Source organism: Citrus clementina, unplaced genomic scaffold (assembly GCF_000493195.1).
Source record: "Citrus clementina cultivar Clemenules unplaced genomic scaffold, Citrus_clementina_v1.0 scaffold_2, whole genome shotgun sequence".
Taxonomy (NCBI): domain Eukaryota; kingdom Viridiplantae; phylum Streptophyta; class Magnoliopsida; order Sapindales; family Rutaceae; genus Citrus; species Citrus x clementina.
This window is the reverse complement of record NW_006262688.1, coordinates 26,262,248-26,280,584: the sequence shown is the minus strand read 5'-3', so window position 1 is coordinate 26,280,584 and position 18,337 is coordinate 26,262,248. Positions and strand designations below refer to the sequence as shown.

Below are 18,337 nucleotides of genomic sequence, written 5' to 3'. Positions count from 1 at the left end.
TATGTTAGGATTTGTCTTAATTTAAATGGCTGGAAATAATGGAATAAATTATAACAATTTCTAAATGTGTTTTATATATGTTAGGATTTTTTTTTAATTTAAGTTGCTGAAAATAATGGAATAAATTATAACAATTTCCAGATGTGTTTTATATATTTAAGTTGTTAGGATTTTATAATTTAAATTGCTGGAGATAATGGAATAAATTATAAAAATTTGTGGATGTGTTTTATATATTTAAATTGCTGGAGATAATGGAATAAATTATAAAAATTTGTGGATGTGTTTTATATATTTAAATTGATAGGAATTTTCGTTACTGGACAAAATGTTATATAAGTTTCTTAATACAAATGTTAATTATTTTGTAGAAATTGAGTATTTGGAAAATGAGCATGCATTTGAAGAGTTGCAAGAAACAAGAGCTAACGATGTAAATGAAATTATGGAACCAAACAAATGTGAGCCAGCTCTTGGAATGTTATTTGATAATCATGAAGAAATGTTTGTATTTTACAAAGCTTATGGTAAACAAGATGGGTTTCCTGTGAAGGTTCGAAGTACTAAGAAGGGGACTGATGGAATTGTAAAATATGCGACATTTGCATGTGGGCGTAGCGGCAAGTCAGAAAGTAAATCTGCTAATGCATTGAAGCCGAAACCGAATATGAAAAATGGTTGTGATGCAAAAATTGGAGGTTGTCTAAATGAAGATGGAAAATGGGTTCTTCGAACTTTAAATCTTCAATACAACCATGGACTGAGTCCAGACAAAGCTAGGTATTTCCCATGCAATCGTAGAATTAGTGCAAACGCTAAAAAGCAAATTAAAAGAAATGATTGTGTAGGAATTAGAATTGCCCAAAATTTCAATTCTATTGTTGTTGGAGTTGGTGGGTATGAAAATATGTCATTCTTAGAAAAAGATTGTAGAAATTTTGTTAACAAAACAAGGCGATTACAGCTTGAGGAAGGAGATGCTATGGCGCTTTTAAAGTACTTCCAAAAAAAGCAAGCAGAATGTAATTTGGTCTTAGTTTAATTGTCTTTAATAATCTTGTAGGATTTTCAAGAAAATGCCCCATCATCTTATCATGTGCCTAATGAAATCTCCACACAAGGGAGCAACATAGCCACGGTAAATTTTGTGAATTTTTTCTTTTAAAATTTTCTTTTATTTCGAGGATATGTCATTAAGTATAAGATTGCGCATTTGTAGACGCTACAAGAAGGAAGTACTATTTACGGAAATCTCAACCAATGCAGCACTATGGACTATTATAATGTAAGAATTAAATTATTTAAATTTTAGTTTTAAGATTTTTATATGAATTTTACATATATTTTATTATTTGATTAAGTACCTATGTACCAATCCCAATTCGGTGGAAGCAACATTTATCAGCCATTTCCTTATAATTGGCGCACAGTAAGTTGTTGTTTACAAGTCGTTAATGAATACATATATTTTAATATTTCTGTAATGTAATATGATGTTTATTTTTATGTATTATAGCAACCAGTCCCACCATATACTTCACAGTTACATTATTCTTCTCCTTCGATGACTTATAAAGGATCTCAAAGTGAGAATTTCCAACAGTTACTATACAGCAGCAACGTAATGAAGATAACAATGATGATACTTGACTTGTATTTTGGCTTTAAATTGTAGTGATGAAATAATGTTGTGTTAAATTGAACTTTAAAATTTTAAAATTATGTTAGATTTGACTTTAAATGTTTGAAATTGTAGTGATGGAATAATGTTTTGTGTTAAATTGAACTTTAAAATTTTGAAATTATGTTAAATTTCTATAGCTGGGACAAATCATCTTCCCTGTTAAGGAGGACTTCATCGTTGTCCACTTGCAATTTGTTTGCTCATACTGTCATGAAGTGATATTGTATAGGCACCAATAACTTTGCAGTCAGTGCAAATATTTCCAGCTATGTGAAAGGTAATAATTCTTCCTCTTAAATTTTGTTTTCATACTCATGTCCACGTCTTTAATTGAACTGTTCTTTCTGCTTTTATACTTATGTCCATGCCTTTCTTCAGATTCTCAATTCTGTTTAAGTTATCAAATCTAATCATCTTCAATTTATCACTGTTTCAGATTCTTGTATCCTCTTGAGAATGCAAAGCTAATGTGTGATACAATATTAATATAAATTGGAGGCTTTGTTTTCACTAGTAGATAACAGAGGCCCTGTGCAAAGAATTAAAAGTTACTTAAAGAGCCATGTTGCACAAATGTGTGCAAGGACATAATTTTACAAAATTACTTTTCTTATGTTATTAGCTTTAACATGAAAAAACTATTTTACAGAATTCATATCTCATATGCATAGGGTCTAGAGGAAAAAAATTCATACACAACAATCATTTTATTTAAATTATTTAAATTTATACATAACACGGTGTATAATATCCCTAAAATACAACATACAATGGATAATACAGGCAGAATAATACAATCATTTCTGCCTTTATCAGTTTGCATAGTTTTGTCGCATGTAGGCACTTCAGTTTTCACCCCCTTTTCGAGTGTTTCCACAATAAATTTTGTAGTTTCTAACATATTGGATGTCTCTAGCAATTTTTCATGCCTTTTTTTTGTAATCATTGTAGGCTATTTCGGCATCCAATAAAGATTTATAAGATTGATAAGAATTCCCTTTGAATCCATTTACTTGCATCTGGCATTCAGGCCAAGAATTTTATATGCCCGGTTTCGTCCTTTGAAAACAACATAACAGCTTTGAGTAGGCATTTGAATTCTACATTGGAAAAATTCAGATCAAATATTATCACATATAAATATTCTAGACATTTATGCTAAGAAACTCCTAATGTTAATATATATTGATATGCAATACAGGGAAGGAAGACTCTGAAATTTTTATGGACTTTGTTGATTTCCCTGCCCTGCACTTACATTGATCTTATGGACTTTCAGTCGGCCATCTCTATTATAACCAAATTTTTATCTAACAATGGCTTCAAACAGTCAATCAAAATTAATGTAATAAGTCACGTAACTTAGGATTGAAATTGAACTGATTATTATGTTCTTCCCAAAGTACTCCAATATGTTTTTTTTTTCTAGAAAAAAGTGACTAGTCTTCAACTCTCAATATATTGTATATTAATTTGCGTGCACATTCACACACACACATATATATCTTGTTCTATATGCTAGATTCACCATACTACATTTAGTTATTTGCCGGTGGTCCGAACATATCTAATTAATGATTTCAAACAACTACGATCCAATTTGACTGATTAATTATATAATTAATCAAATATGGCCTCCACTGCTTCTGTATCTGTGTGCGAGCAAATCCATCTTCTATCTACCAACCCGCAACTCTACTGGACAGAAAGTACTATTAGAAAATATATGTACCACTGCCTAAACTCCAAACTTAAATCTCTTATGCTGTTCATTTTCTTTTCAAATTAATTTCAACTACCTGGGTTTGGTCAGCTCATTATTATTTCTGAACTACCCCAAATTTATCAGGATTTGTCATGATCTCAAACTGTCAATCGGTAGCACTGAGAATTGAAATAAGATTGAATTGAACATGCAAATTATCTCAACTTGCAAGGACCAGAATATTTTGATGGTATAATTAATTAAAGGTAATTTGCGACCATCAAAGAGAGCATAAATGGACTCTTCAGCTAGAAGTCTCAAAATTTCATCATCCATAAGATAAAATAAAAAAATAAAAAGAAATGCTTACGGATGGGTCACTACAACTGCAGCAGCAAGCAACAGCTAGAAGTCTCTTAGAAGCCTGAAGAGCCACAAGAAGATCATTCCCCAAAAGCAGCGACGTCGTAGATGAAGAAGAGTCGATCGTGTTCGTTGTAGATCTCGACTGGGCAAGAACAAGAAGTAGTCGTCGTCCGGTAACGAAGCAAATGGGGCTGGGCGAGAAAAAAAAAAAAGAATGGGCTGGGCGAGAATAAGAAGCGGCTGTCGTCCGGTAACGATGCAAATGGAGGGGGAGTAAAATGAGTGGAGAGGGAGTAAACTAAGGAAAATGAGTGGTTGGGGAGGAGGAGAAATGACCAGCTTTCCATTCTTTTTTTCTTTATTTTATTATTTCTTATGGGACCACGCAAGACTAAAAGAAGCAGAATTCAACGCGTGAAACGACGATTGAAAGCTGCATTTCTGTCGTCCTTTTGTCTTTTTTGAGTTTGTTTATTATTTTCCTTTCCGTTTTTATAATTTTCTTGCCATGTGTTGTGGGTGTTGAGTAAAATAATTTGACCACATGACGCACGTGTGACGAGGGAACATTTTATAGTGCATCTTTGATTAGATTTGCGCCGAATTATTAGAATGAAACTTTTGGACTTCAACAGAAGAGCGTAAATAAGACAGCGCACTAAGGCCACAACGAATCCATAGATCATTAGAAAGTTGGCCCAGAACGTCACATTCATAGTAAAACGATAACCAATTAGATCTGAAGTCGGCCCAAAATGGGCGCTCCATTCCTGGAAATGTTTTACGTATATCTGACATCACAAAAAGACCTTTTTGACGTCACTAGCACGAGTACCGTACACAAGCAGAAGCATCTGGGAAAAATTATAATGTTTTATAAATTAATCGTATCTCTTTAGAATTTGTAATAAAATGACATCGGGTGAATCTCTTCTCCGCTATTTGGTTTGGGATTTGGAAAAAGCAAAAGATATTCTCGCGAATACCTATGATTTTCTTTTCTCATTTTGTTTTCCCTTTTCGCCAATAAAGGAGAAAAAGGACAAGTTGCAGTAATAATGATGGATTAATAAACTACTTAAAAAAAAACGTTTTAACTAGGTTATAACATAATTGAAATTAAACTGAGATTGCCCAGATTGGATTATAATTAATTTTAGAGTAATGATACAGCCACAAACTCTTGTACAAACTTATTTTGTACAAATTGACGTGGCATTAATTCATTGGTTGAATGAAAATATAAATTAATAAAAACAAATCATGTGGGCCAAGTAATATTTAATTCAACCAATCTTATTATGCCACATCAGTTTGTACAAAATAAGTTTGTACAAGAGTTTGTGGCTGTATCATTACTCTTAATTTTATTACCTTATTTATCTTGTAGTTAGTGTAGCATAGGATTATACTTGATTAAAAGTTTAATTCAATTATAAAACAATTTGCTATTTACATAGGTACCATTAATTTAACGAAAACAGCCCAAATTAAAAATTAATTCATTTTTTAGGAAACAATTTTAATTTAAACATATAAAAATTTTGTTTTCTACTATCAGGAGGGTATGAGATAAGTTTAAACCTTTTTATGGGGACTCCAAAAAAAAAAAAAAAAAGTGGGTTCTAGATAACTCTAACTTTTTGTTTTATACTACCTCAGTCCAAACATGAGATTGAACTAAAAACAATTCAATATTTTGATTTAATAATACAACTAAAGAGATCTTTACAGTTTTGACATATATATATATATGCTTTTATTTATATACGGTCAAGATTTATTAATTAATTATATCTTTATTTATTAATTACTAATTATGTGAGTGTATTTTCTCAGATAAAAAAAATTCTAATCCATGAGAATCCTAATCCATTTATATGACTTATTTGATCAAAATGACCACGGTGTAAAGTCACATAAATTTGTATATTTATTAAATCGGTATCCTCTTAAAATTAAACCTTTAACTCATACTTCTCATACAAGTGTCCGGTACCGTATTCGTGTCGTTGGCTAGATTTCATAAATTTAAGCCATTTTCACTTTTACTACAAGGCGGCACATGGATGCAACCAAGCTACGCAAATAACTTTTTAATTCACTCTTTTTTGCCTTGAGAATAGATGAATAATTAACGAGAATTTAAACTTGAAAGCAAGCAAAATAACATAAATCATCCAATTGGGGTCTAGTCGATCAGACTTTATAGACAAACATGCGTTGCATCTCCATAAATATATAATGGTTAAAAAGGTTAATAGATTTCTTCGCCTAAATATCAATAATAATTGTTGGAAAGAGATGTCACTACTCACTCTCCACCAAATTTTCAAGCCAAGCCTTGCACACAGGATACAGCTGTTAGTAATAATTATAATTTTTTTTTAAAAAAAAAATTAATGTTTATTAGACATATCTATTTACCAAACGCTATATAATGACACTATAATAGTGCCATAATAAAAATGACATTCGTCATCTAATTAAGTGGCCCTAATAGACACCTTGATTACATAGCGTTTGGTAAATTAAAAATATTAGTGTTAAAAAAATAAAGGGTTCGTCTACATTAGTCAACACAACATGTGTAAATCAAGTCTTGTACTTAATTTCCATTCGTAACAAGTCAAACTAATGCACGGTGGTGATTAAGTGTGCACAGTGTAGGTGGGGAAAGGCAGAGCAGGTGAGCTTAGATGGGGGTCCGACCTATTAGATATTGCCTTGAGATGAAATTTTTCAAATGGGTGGGTGTTGACTAAAAAAGGAAGAAGTCACATTCAATGTTAATGAAGAATTTAGCTACCCACCACAAAGAAATTAGAGCAGTAATGATTGATTTTGATGCTCCCTCCATGAATTTCATATATGATGGAAGCCTAAATATTCTCCCTACGTCTCATAGCTAGCTATTAATAATCTTAATTTGTTCTGTATGTAACCAGTAATATTAATGGAAGCTTACTAATTATTTCGCAAGTAGAAGCTTTATTGATTTGGTGCCGATGTCTGAAATTTTCTTTTTAAGTATCCTTATTATAAATTCTTTAAACATAAAATTTCAGCGGCGGAGAATAGATTTTATCGCTGAAAGTAATTCTTTTAATTCGCGCGAAGGCAGCTTAAGTGGGATTCGCAGTAAGATTGTACTGTGCTTGAGTTTGATTAATACATATAAATTTCATCTCATTATTATAATTATTTTTCAAATAATCACACTTGAAGATAGAATTAGAGTTTCTTTTGAATTCACCTGAAGTGTGTGTACCCCACATGAAGCTGACAAAATTGCCAGCCCAGTGTGATCTTCTGTTCTTTCTTCCCAATTCTCATGAGCTTCCAAAATATTTTTAACCTGAGATATCCCAACATCGGCATGGTCTGCTGTCTCCTTCGTCAAAAAATAAATTCTTGTACCCTTTATTCTGGATATGGCCTTTTTTTTTGGCTTTGGCTTTGGCTTTGCTTCTCTTTTCCTTTCTAATTTTTCTTTCTTACTTTTCTCTTTTTTCTTCTACACACTTCCTATTTTTGTTGAGTTCAGATCAAACCACTCTTCCCATAATTATTACGAATTAAATCTATAAATAAGCCGCACACAAGAAGCTTCAATGAAGGAAAATTAACTAAATGAGATATAGAAGTAAACCATGCACATATATTTGCTTAGTTACATACACCACTCTCCCTTTCTATACATTTAATTCAAACACAGCTTGAATTTGAAACTAAAAGAGCTGGGATAATTAATTTAAGTAACCAGTAATAATAACAATCCTAATTAATCACCTGATAATTAATCAACTAACCTTTGGTTCTAATGATAGTGATTGTGCCACTCCCTTGAGTGTGAATCCTTGTAAGGGCAACCACAGCTTTCCCAGAAAGGCCTGGACCATCAGCAGAAACACATGGCCTGCAAGCAAAATCCCCCACCGGATGCCTCACCGGCCTCGTCGGCGGCATCAGAATTCTCTCGTTAATGTCGTGTAACGTCACGTCTCCTTCTTTGCCCCCTGGCTTCACCAGTGCAAATGGATACACCACTCTCGTAACCACCCTCTTCTTTCTCTTTTCATCGTCGTCAACGCCTTTAAATTTTAAAATGCGCCGACCGAGACGATGGTTTTAATCAAATTAATTAAACTGCTATTAATTTTTAATTTAATTGCAACATGAGAATAGGAGTTAAGAGGTGTTACCAGCTGAAAAGGGTAGAGCGTCTTTGTCGAAAATGGACCTGGTTTTATTAGCTGATGATGACGAATCAAGAGCCTCAATGGCGGATGAATTTATCTCTTCCGGTGTCTTGATCTCGGCTGGTACGAAGTTTGCTTCCTCGTTACTGACTCTGCTCACTGATGTGCTCATGCGCAGTTCATCTAACAATAAATATATGATGTAATGATTATTCCTAAAGACAAATTCAGATTATAATTAAATTTTTTTGTAAATTAAAGCACTCATCTTTTTTATTACTACTTACATATATTGCTAGTAATTGATTAATTACCTGAAACTCCATTAAAGCTTGGTATCTGGCTCATGCAACTAAAATTCTCAGACAGGCCCCAGCTGCTGCTGTTCGAATTATTCCAGCAGGACTGTTACACGCACCCTCAAAATCATGAGCTTGCATATCTAAAATAAAGAATATATTTCCAATTCAAATTCATGGATAAATTTAATAAATTTTACCATGGCAAAATCCTTAGAGATGATATTTGTTTGACGGTCATCGTCATCATCGTCACTAAACAACAGCAACCTTCTTCTTTTGGACCGCTCACTGTACTCAACCAATGCATCTTCCAAATACCCAGTTGACAAATCATCAGACCGATCCAACAGAGGAGAGACAAATGGCGCACTTTCATCCATAACTACACAAAAATAACAATTCAAGTGGCCAGCTATATATTATTGAAGAAGCAATAATAATAAAAATTAATATTAGAGACAAAAAAAAAAACGTGAAAGCATAGACAAAAAGAGAAAGAAACAAACTGAAAAAAAAAATGAAGGAAACAGAATAGTATGAATACCTAAGGACATGTCTGCGTTGAAAACTCCAAGGTTTTGAAGATCCCAACTGAGGAGAGAAGAGCCATGGAGGCTGCTTGAGTAAGCCATGGAGTGAAGCTCACCCATGATGGTACTTGAGGTAAGAGGGGGCCTCTTAATTAATGAGCAAGAATGATGGGTATTTATGTAACTGTAATGGGGGAAAAAGAATGGAGTTTAGATAAAATTTAGAAAAGGAGTCAGTCAACTGGTATGAGAGAGGAAACTTTTTTTTGTTTCTTGGGATATGGTGGGAAAAAAAAGAAAAATGGGGTCACTTCATTCTCTCTTTTATTTTCATGGTTATATAAATGTGGGGGGTTTGGTACATGGGGGGGGCTGAATAATGGCAATGGTCATGATATCATGTTTGGTTTTGTTTGCATGAAAAAGTAAAGAAACAACATGCTGAGACACAATTCAAATTTCAGCTTTTCCCTTTTTTTTCTCTTCTCTTCTCTTCCTTCTGATTTTGTTACCAACCGTTTCTCTTTTTACAACTTTTTTCTTACACATTGTGGGGCCTTTTCACTCATATCATCTTCCACCTCTTGCATCTTTTCTTTTCTAGCGGTGTTTAATTTATTTGTATTGCTTTCCTTTCGATTTTTGTGGGGTTTAATTAATTTGATCGACCCTACTACTATTTGGTAAAATACTAATACGAGAAACACCTACCTCTACTCTTGAGTGATACACTCATGAGAATTAAAAATAACATATTTTATGAATTTTTCAAATCACAGACTTTTTTTTTTTGGGGGCATGTTACAATAATTTAATTGAAGTGATATTTTTCTAAAATTATGATTTTTTTTTTCGTAATTTTCTTCATTCGTACTCCTATATAGATCATATGGGTTAGGCTAACTATTATTAAGTATATATGTGCCTAACTTCTACTGTAATTGTTTAATCCTAAAATGAAAAAAGAAAATCATGAAAATTCAAGGATACACTTAATAATTGCACTACCGTTACAATCAATAATCTTCCGCCTTCAAAATCTTTTTTGTTTTCTTACTGTTTTTTTTCTTTTTTTTCTTTTTTGGCCGCTTATATAAATTAGGCAAATGTTGGGTGTGATTTTACTGGTGGGTCCACCGTTGGCATGCCATTTCTGGTGGGGCCCAGTGTAAGGAAGAAGAAGAATTCTAATGGGGAACCACCGTGGGGCCATGCCCTTTGAATGGTCCAAACTTTGTCACAATGTTGTGCTAAGCACATTGATTTTTGTGTGGCATTTATTTTTTTATTTGATGTTCGATCGGACGGTAAAGGGAAAAGCTTGTGTGACGTGTCTCGTTGTTTGTGGTGTTTTGTGCCAAATTTTGATTGACAATTGAAAACCACACAGTCGGGTGATGAGGCTATAATGGGCCGGGCTGAGCTGGATATTTTTTCAAATACTTTTCCAACGATGTCCAATCAGGGTGTAATTGAGAGCTAGGCCCATTTGACAGCTGGATTACACACCCTTGGCAAAAGGGCATTTTGTGTTCCTGGTCATGCACGAATTAAACAAGTTATTTATTATTTGACTTTGATTGAATGAAGTTATGAATTGTCTATTAATTTTTTTTTTCTCTTCCAATCATCTAGACTGTGGGTGCGAGTAGTTATTTGACGACAATATCTATAGTTTCAAATTTGAAATCCTCCCCAGTGTGTGTGCACATGATATGCGTGTGAAAGAGCAAAGCAGTTCAAACAAAATAAAATTATTTGTACTGTAATTTCAACAAACGCCTGCTGTTTATTGGTTAACATTCAAATCGCCTTAGATTTAAATTAGAAAAATAATTGTCACACTATAGTTAAGCTGGGGTAATAATCTTGGTCAGATAATTTGTCATAAAGATGTTGAGGTTGACATGGTCAAGCTGATCACTAATATGTTTCTTCTAAAAAAAAATTAATAAATGAAGTAAGATTCTTTTTTTTTTTTAAATAGATATATTGGCTTTTACTAGAAATTTTTTTTAAAAAAAGACTTGAATAAAATGTGTAGATGCTTTTGTAATTTATTCGTTAAGATGCATCATGTACGATGTATATGATTAAGTTGTAGTAGTAATTTTAGTGTTTTTGATAGTGAAAAAAATTTACCGTGTTGTAGAGAAAAGATAAGATATACCAATTATTTAATATATGATAATTTATGATAATGTCACGTCGTACACAATATTAATAAGGTACGGACTTTGTATTATTTATTGGCTCCATGATGTTGTTACAATTTAACTCGGTAATTATGTCCCTGTACTATCAGTTTTTTTTTTTTAATGTGGAATTTCTATAATCTTGATTTGAAGGCAATTAGAAAGCGATTGCATTCTCTAGATCTCATACGGTCATACCCCACCTTCCAGTATTTATAATAGCTTCAAACACTTGATCACAATCTCTTAAAATCAGATGCAAATTAGGTTGTTCGTAAGCATGTTCTGATCGGAAAACATAGTAAGAGAAATAAGACATAAAAAAAAAAAAAGAGAATTTATTTTTTATTATTATTATCAGCAGATAGTAATAAAGCAAGCGCAGAAGGAACAAATCCTTAATTTAAGCAGCAACAGCCTCCGCAAGAAGCCAGTAAGTCTTTTATAAAGCATAAATAACTACCACTAGAGCCCAAATGGGCCGCCGGATAAACCCGCCCAAGGACTATTTATTTATTTGTTAACTACGCACTCTCCCATTCATAGCATTTAATGGGCCTCTGATATTCTCATGGAATTGTGTACCCTGCAGAGAATGAAACAATATTTAGTCGCTTATTAAATGTGTCATGAAAATGCACGGACGTAACAATATAACATGACTATTTGCAAATTTTTTTTTTTAAAAAAAAAATCTTAATGGACACTTACTTCCACATTTCTTTCCAACGGGTCTCCTGAGGTTGCATCGTTTAGGAATTGAAATAGCAATGGCAGGCTTGATTCCAGCTTGCTTTGCCAAGGGTGACAATAAGACGGCACAAAGACACCTTGGGGCGGTTCTTATTAAAGCACCGAGTTTTGAGCAGCATATTGGCGGCGGCTTAGCCCTGCCATTTCGGGCCGCACCCAAGCAGGGGGTCAAGCTCGCCGCCGCCGACCGTATCGGAGTCCTCCCACACTCTCCTGCGGCATCAGTTTCCTCAATCAGAGTTTCAGAAACCAGCAAGAACACAAACAAAGCGACAAAGCAAGTCTTCATGCTAGAATTCACCATTCTCGTCACACTTCAATTAGTGGACCTATGTTAGTTCTGTTTGATCGAACACTGAATTTAATTGGGCAAACGTTGGAAGCATATATATATATATATATACACACAACCGTCAAAGAGACGGACATAAAAATATTAGTGGGTATCTTGCTAGTGTGGTGGTTGTGGAAACGTGGAAGAATTTTATGGCTCTGTGGCGTTGGGTATTCAATGAAAATCATTATAATCATTTGCTCTGAGCATCAGTTATTGCAAGTCGATGCTTTTATAAGCCGACACGTTTGGTTTTGGTCCATGAGCGGAGGATTTTTCTTCTTTGTCCATTGAAGCTTTGTTGATTTCCCATGGATTGAAGCGGCTGCTTTTGGTGGGTGGAAAGAAAAATTAGTGTGAACGAGCAAAGTTTGAGCCATGCAAATGTTTTCTAGTCTAGTGAGGTCTTTGAATGATAATCGCATGCTCCTTCCACTACGGTTTTGGCCCCTGGGTGCCGCATAAGTGCGTGTGGCTTATGTAATATATATAATATACTTGCTTGAATTGAGGAATACTCAAGAAATTATTGAAATGATAATGTATATTTTTATTAATATATTCATTGAATTAGTTTATTCCAAAACTTAAAGTTGCAATATTACCAAACTTAGTTCAATTGGTTGTAGAATTGACTTGGATTTGAATTGGACCTAATGATATTTCTTGACAGTTGACACTGACGAGCAAATAAAAACGTACTAATTTTGAACCGTGCAATTCTAATCCAAACAATCAGTAGCCCTACCAATTTTATTGAAAAGCTTTGGATACGTATTTTATGATTTGGTTGTGTGCGTGTTCTAATGAATTAGTTCAATCAACGGATTTTGAAATGATGCAAGAGGGTTGGAATTACAGCGGAGTTTGATTTATGCTTGCATAAAAATTTAAAAAATTAATATTTATTATTTTGTGTCGAGTGGAATGTTCTAATCTTAAAACGCCTGAATCTGATTGGGGTGGAAGAACCCGGCTGCCAAGGCCTTGGCTAGATTTTAATTTGAGGGTTGGCCTGCCAAGCCGTTAAGGCCCCAGAAGTAAATGGATTGCAACATTAAGAGGCCCAAGGAGCAAGAATAGAAAAGTAAATGGACTATCTGGACCCCACCCAAATCCTCTTAAATCCCCACTTTGCAATTATACGCCACTTAATACCAAAATACTTTTTTAAAAAAAAAAAATTAAATAAACATTCCTTTCATTTACAAATATTTCAATTTTAAAAAATTTTCTAACTCCTTAAATTCTTTGCAGCAATTAATATCTCTATTTTCTTCAAACTTTCTCTTTGTAAAACTCAAAAACACTAGTTTTCCAAAAAATAAAAATAGTCAATATGAAAAAAGATGAGAAAGAGAGAGAGAGAAAAAAAAGATTAACCTTTTTTTGGTTGGAATCTTTTGAGTATGCATCAAAATCTTGAGAAGAAGATATATATATATATATATATATATAGTTTTTCTATTGTAGGCATCCTCATTTGATAAAGTGAGGATATCACTAAAATATTAAAAAGATTTTAATATATTAAAACTTAAAAATTGATGATAATTAGAGTTCTGACTTGACAAGACTTCATATAGGAATGAATTATTTAAATAAGTGTAGATTTATAGTTCACGTGGTTTCATATAAAGATAATTTAAAAGGCAGATAACTAGTTATAATTAGGGCTCTTGAATTTGATCCAACCGCATATATTGGACCTGCGGAGGATAACTAATATCCGGGCATTTATATAATAGAAATTTATACCGTCAAGCTTCATTTGCGGTTTTGTGCGGTTTTGTACGGTTTTGTACTGCATACGGGTGCAGAGGGGTAATTTTAGTTGAGCGGTAAACTTGTAAACAAGAAATAACAGGAGGATATTAGAGGTGTGCCAATAGCATTACTGCGTTAGCACCACTCTAGTAACAGAGCCTAAGAGTAGAGAATACACACTGATTTATGCCGAATAATATATGGTGGTGACTACTGGATCACAGTTTTGATTGCTTTAAGCTGTAGCTTGGACGCCGAGGCCACCGAGGTTCACCCTTATCACAGATGAATAAATTGCTGCATGCGACATGCCAGAGCTATTCTAACTACTACAGATGAAATAAGAATATATAGATGAACTTTGATTTAGTAAATGGTCTTAACAGTTAACAATAGGTCTCAGAAAAAATACAAATAATCAAAATCGTCAACATGCTACACGCCAGCAGTTTCATATACCAAAAATAAAATGTAAAATACTAAAATTCAAAAAATGAAAAGGGGGGGGGGGGGTTGTGTCTTAACAAATTTTATTCTTGTTATTAGCTTTCCTTTCGGAGACGAATTTCCTCCAGTAAGTAGTGACTTCCCTCTGAGTCTCAATTTCAGTCTTCTTTCCATTCCTTCCATTCTGTTCAGAAGCAGGTACAAGCACTTTTGAAGGAAGCGAATCAAGCTCATGAAGCACTTTTGTGATGTCGAGCACAAGGCGCTCGGCAAGTGTGCGAGAGAAGTCTTCCCTGATGACGACACGTAACACGGTGATGTGCTGAGCGTCAGCGGGCATGGTGTACGCTGGCACAATCCAACCAAAACGGCGCAGCAATTCGGCCACTTCGAATTCATCGTGGCGTTTGTTGTCCTTGAGAGAAAATGCCACCAACGGAACCCCTTCGTCCTTTGACACAATGTTGAAGCGGCCGGTTTTCTCTAGTCCTTCTTTCAGCACCATTGCATTTTCGTGACAATTCTCCATCACATTGCGGTATCCCTCAAAACCTAAGCGGATTAGTTGGTAGTACTGAGCAATTACTTGGCTAGAACCTGCAGGTCACCAAGTGAAATATTACAATTAAATTAAACTTGACAGTAACGCAAAGTAATCAAATTATGCTGCCAAAGACAAGCTGCAAGTAATGGAGAGGAACTGTTTTGGATTCATACCTTTAGAAAAATTGAGGGTGAAGGTGGGTTGATCAGCTCCTAGGTAATTGATGTGGAAGATGAGTTCTTCAGGCAAGTCTTCTTTGTTTCTCCAAACAACCCAACCAATACCAGCATACACAAGCCCGTACTTGTGGCCACTAACATTAATACTCTTCACCAGCGGCAAGCGGAAGTCCCATTCAAGCTCTGGGTACAAAAATGGTGCAATGAAGCCACCACTAGCAGCATCAACATGAATTGGAGTATCCCATCTGAAAGAACGTAACAAGGAATAACGTAAGCATAAATATAAATACCAATAATAATAATGTACACGGATGAATTCAAATTCTCAATTCTAGTTCAACAATTAATGGCACATGACATACCCTGTTTCCTTGTTCTTCTCTGTCAAAAGGTCGTTCAAGAGCTTGACATCTTCAAATTCTCCATTGAGAGTAGAACCCAGAATAGCAGCAACACAGATAGTGTTTTCATCCACCATTTCTACAGCTTTGGCTGGGTCCATCACGTAGTAGCCTTCCGACAGCTTCACTTCCTTCAACTCCACCTCAAAATACCTTGCAAATTTCTCCCAGCAGACCTGTAAAATTGTGCAGGGGTTTTATTATTTAAGTTTCTTCTAAATGCTCGTGTATTTTATTTAGTAATAAAGTTTGGTCATGTTTAAGCAAATAGGTCATCGTGGTTAATTAGTATTGATGAATGAATCAGTTAGTAGCAGTATGATATCGATGATACCTGAACGTTCGCTCCAGTGACAATGTTGGGTTTGTCAAAGGGCTTTCCTTCAGCCTTGCGCTTGTTCTGCCACTTTCTTTTGAATGCAAGGCCGGCCAACATTATGGCTTCCGATGATCCTACGGTTCCAACTCCGACAGCCGTCTCGGAGTCCTCCAGTGGAGCATTGAACAGTCGGGCTATAATGTTCACACATCGATTCTGTATATAAAAATTAAAAATTAAAAATTTCAATATCAAATTTTTTTTTTAATTTGGATGAGTTAATAATGTTATGGACACACTTTTACAATGCTGACAACTTTATGGAACAGTAAAGTTTGAAGTTCAAGTTCGTTGAAATTTATACGTGAAATATTTATAATAATAATCTCTTTCCTTTGCTTTCCTGTTTAATTGCTTGTGTGTTATTATTAACGCGTATTGACTTTTAGTTTCTCTCGCTTTTTATTTTAATTTTTTATGAATTAATTTTTATTATTGTTTACAATAAAACTTTTCAGAAGTATATATTAACTAACAAAAAAAAAAAGTCAAAAGAAACTCTATGTTTTTCAAAAAGTTTCTCTGAAGTACCTAAAAGTAAATATGAATTGACCACCAACATATGTGACAGCCCAAGTGAATTCGCAATAGAATATTAAAAAAAAAGTGACAAAAAATTACGTACGTTCACAGTGAAATTAACTCTTCTTACTAAGTTTTTTTTTTTTATCATATTTTTTAGTTTTTTTTTTTCTGTTGCTACCGACGAAAGATATAAAGTATCTTTGTTATAATATACTCACTTAATACATGTATGTTATATATACATAAATTAGTGCAATAAAAATACTCTAGATTCTTTCTCCATCCACACACCAAATATTCTCTACATAACCATAATCTTCGGCGTCATTTCCTCTTCTAAGCATGTTTCAAACTTTAGCGTTATTTAAATGTTTTAAATGAATATTTTATTGCCTTAATTTCTGGTGGGCCTCCTATTTCATTTTCGGAAATTATAGACAGCGCCCTTCTCCGCGAGACAAAAACATTAGTTAATGAGCCAAGTGGAGAAGCGTACGCACTACGCAATACGCCAAGTACAGTAACTTCTTTTATTTTTTTAATTTCCAGAGATAGAGAAAGAGTGATCGGAATAGGATCTGATTTCCGATCCAACTCCATCCCAGAAGGGCTTGAGTTTAGACTTTAGAGTACAAAACTGCATCGCAATTGTTTTTTTAATGAATATATACGTGTAAAAAGAAAAATCACCTGAAGCTCGGTGGTGACAGGATACTCATCCATGTCAACGTAGTTCTTGTTAATGGCAGCCATCATAAGCTTGTCACATTCAGGCTCCATCCACGTTGTGACGAAGGAAGCCAAGTTCAATCTTGGATTCCCGTCGAGCATCAGCTCGTCGTTTATGATCTGGTACGCCGCCTCCTTCGGTATCGAGTTCTCCGGCATCGTGAACCTGCATCAACAGACGACAACAATGTTTAATTTAAAAACCAAAAAAATAAAAACATTTTATACAAATACATAAAATTGAAGAAAAAATTTACACATATATATTACAAAATGAAGAGACGATCAAATTATATTTACCGAGGAAGAGAGTTTCGGACGTAGCGAGAGGCAAAGGTGGAGTGAATTGACTCATCGGATTCGGAAAATGTCTTTGAAAGAACCATGATTGAAAGATTAAAACAAACAAAATTTAATAATGATTTTTTTTTTCTTTTGGTGTCAGAGAGAGTACAGAGAGCTAATGAAGTATGAGCTTGGAATTGCTTGGAGAAGGGACTTGGCTGCTTTATATAGCCAAGGAAAAGTGTGGCAAGGAGGAAGGACTAAGGAAGCCTCAACGAACCTGCCCTTAGAAGTTTCTTTTTCCTATTACATACATATTCCAGAGAATCAAAGACTTTGACAATTAAAAGAAAAAAAGAACAAATCACTGCCTGAATTTTTTGACTTAGTTAATGCAACGTGTTCGATGATTTAGCAGCACAACCCGCGATCAGGAACCGTCGAAGCCTCAAAGAATCAATCAACGGTCAAGCTAATCCTGGTCGTTGTTGTGGACCTTGGCCTTTTGAAGTTCTCGCATTATTCAACTTTTAATTTTCTAATTAATTCCTAACCACTTTTGGCTAAAAGGCAACCCACTGGAATTGACAAATAATTACGAGAGTGCTTTAAATTATGGGATCCCGGTCCATCCATGCCATTTGTCATGCCCTGGAAGGCTAGAACAGCCTGCACATTAGCTGTACAGAAACTGAGATACAATCGCCATCCACTGTTTCATTTACATTTATTTATTTACTCGCGAACACTTTTTAAATATATATTAGTGCTCATGTCAGGAAATGGAGCTACACAACTTAATGTCTGCCTAATTATCATAATTCGTTAAAAGTCATATAACTGTCCCCACGTTACGACTATTTAAATGTTACATATATAAATCAAAGTTTTGTTAAATGATTGTGCATAATTACACAACATACATTTCTTTAAAAATAAATAAATAAATAATTATTCCTAGTCCAGCGGTTTTCTTAGTCAACCAAATTACTCTCTCAAATATTTGC

At 34.2% G+C, this 18,337-nt stretch overlaps 4 protein-coding genes across 4 annotated transcripts; 1 reads left to right on the top strand and 3 right to left on the bottom strand.

The window, feature by feature from the left end:
* Window positions 1-328: 328 nt before the first annotated feature.
* Window positions 329-1,042, top strand: LOC112101015 (protein FAR-RED IMPAIRED RESPONSE 1-like). The gene has a single exon (XM_024190910.1). It carries the CDS (start codon window positions 329-331, stop codon window positions 1,040-1,042), a length of 714 nt encoding a protein of 237 aa, XP_024046678.1.
* A 6,371-nt stretch (window positions 1,043-7,413) lies between these two features.
* Window positions 7,414-9,059, bottom strand: LOC18052543 (protein XRI1). The gene is made up of 5 exons (XM_006447990.2): window positions 8,804-9,059; window positions 8,457-8,641; window positions 8,272-8,362; window positions 7,961-8,140; window positions 7,414-7,849 (listed from the first exon to the last, which is right to left on the bottom strand). The coding sequence occupies exons 1-5, from the start codon at window positions 8,907-8,909 to the stop codon at window positions 7,563-7,565; spliced, it is 849 nt and encodes a 282-aa protein (XP_006448053.1). The 5' UTR covers window positions 8,910-9,059; the 3' UTR covers window positions 7,414-7,562.
* Window positions 9,060-11,326: 2,267 nt separating this feature from the next.
* Window positions 11,327-12,085, bottom strand: LOC18052542 (non-specific lipid-transfer protein 4). Its single transcript, XM_024191687.1, has 2 exons — window positions 11,696-12,085; window positions 11,327-11,570 (listed from the first exon to the last, which is right to left on the bottom strand). The coding sequence occupies exons 1-2, from the start codon at window positions 12,039-12,041 to the stop codon at window positions 11,554-11,556; spliced, it is 363 nt and encodes a 120-aa protein (XP_024047455.1). The 5' UTR covers window positions 12,042-12,085; the 3' UTR covers window positions 11,327-11,553.
* A 2,102-nt stretch (window positions 12,086-14,187) lies between these two features.
* LOC18052541 (glutamate decarboxylase) lies at window positions 14,188-17,590 on the bottom strand. Its single transcript, XM_006447986.2, has 6 exons — window positions 17,346-17,590; window positions 17,007-17,211; window positions 15,747-15,947; window positions 15,374-15,588; window positions 15,003-15,256; window positions 14,188-14,882 (listed from the first exon to the last, which is right to left on the bottom strand). The coding sequence occupies exons 1-6, from the start codon at window positions 17,429-17,431 to the stop codon at window positions 14,359-14,361; spliced, it is 1,485 nt and encodes a 494-aa protein (XP_006448049.1). The 5' UTR covers window positions 17,432-17,590; the 3' UTR covers window positions 14,188-14,358.
* Between the last annotated feature and the right edge of the window lie 747 nt (window positions 17,591-18,337).

What these genes read in the sequence shown, in the direction of transcription:
- LOC18052541 (XM_006447986.2), bottom strand. Translation starts at nt 17,431, where the DNA reads ATGGTTCTTTCAAAGACATTTTCCGAATCCGATGAGTCAATTCACTCC. An exon ending in GTCCGAAACTCTCTTCCTCG is followed by an intron (nt 17,212 to 17,345) that starts GTAAATATAATT and finishes CTGTTGATGCAG; the next exon opens with GTTCACGATGCCGGAGAACT. An exon ending in CTGTCACCACCGAGCTTCAG is followed by an intron (nt 15,948 to 17,006) that starts GTGATTTTTCTT and finishes TTTTATATACAG; the next exon opens with AATCGATGTGTGAACATTAT.
- LOC18052542 (XM_024191687.1), bottom strand. Translation starts at nt 12,041, where the DNA reads ATGGTGAATTCTAGCATGAAGACTTGCTTTGTCGCTTTGTTTGTGTTC.
- LOC18052543 (XM_006447990.2), bottom strand. Translation starts at nt 8,909, where the DNA reads ATGGGTGAGCTTCACTCCATGGCTTACTCAAGCAGCCTCCATGGCTCT. An exon ending in CAACGCAGACATGTCCTTAG is followed by an intron (nt 8,642 to 8,803) that starts GTATTCATACTA and finishes ATTTTTGTGTAG; the next exon opens with TTATGGATGAAAGTGCGCCA. An exon ending in CGCTCTACCCTTTTCAGCTG is followed by an intron (nt 7,850 to 7,960) that starts GTAACACCTCTT and finishes TAAAATTTAAAG; the next exon opens with GCGTTGACGACGATGAAAAG.
- LOC112101015 (XM_024190910.1), top strand. Translation starts at nt 329, where the DNA reads ATGTTATATAAGTTTCTTAATACAAATGTTAATTATTTTGTAGAAATT.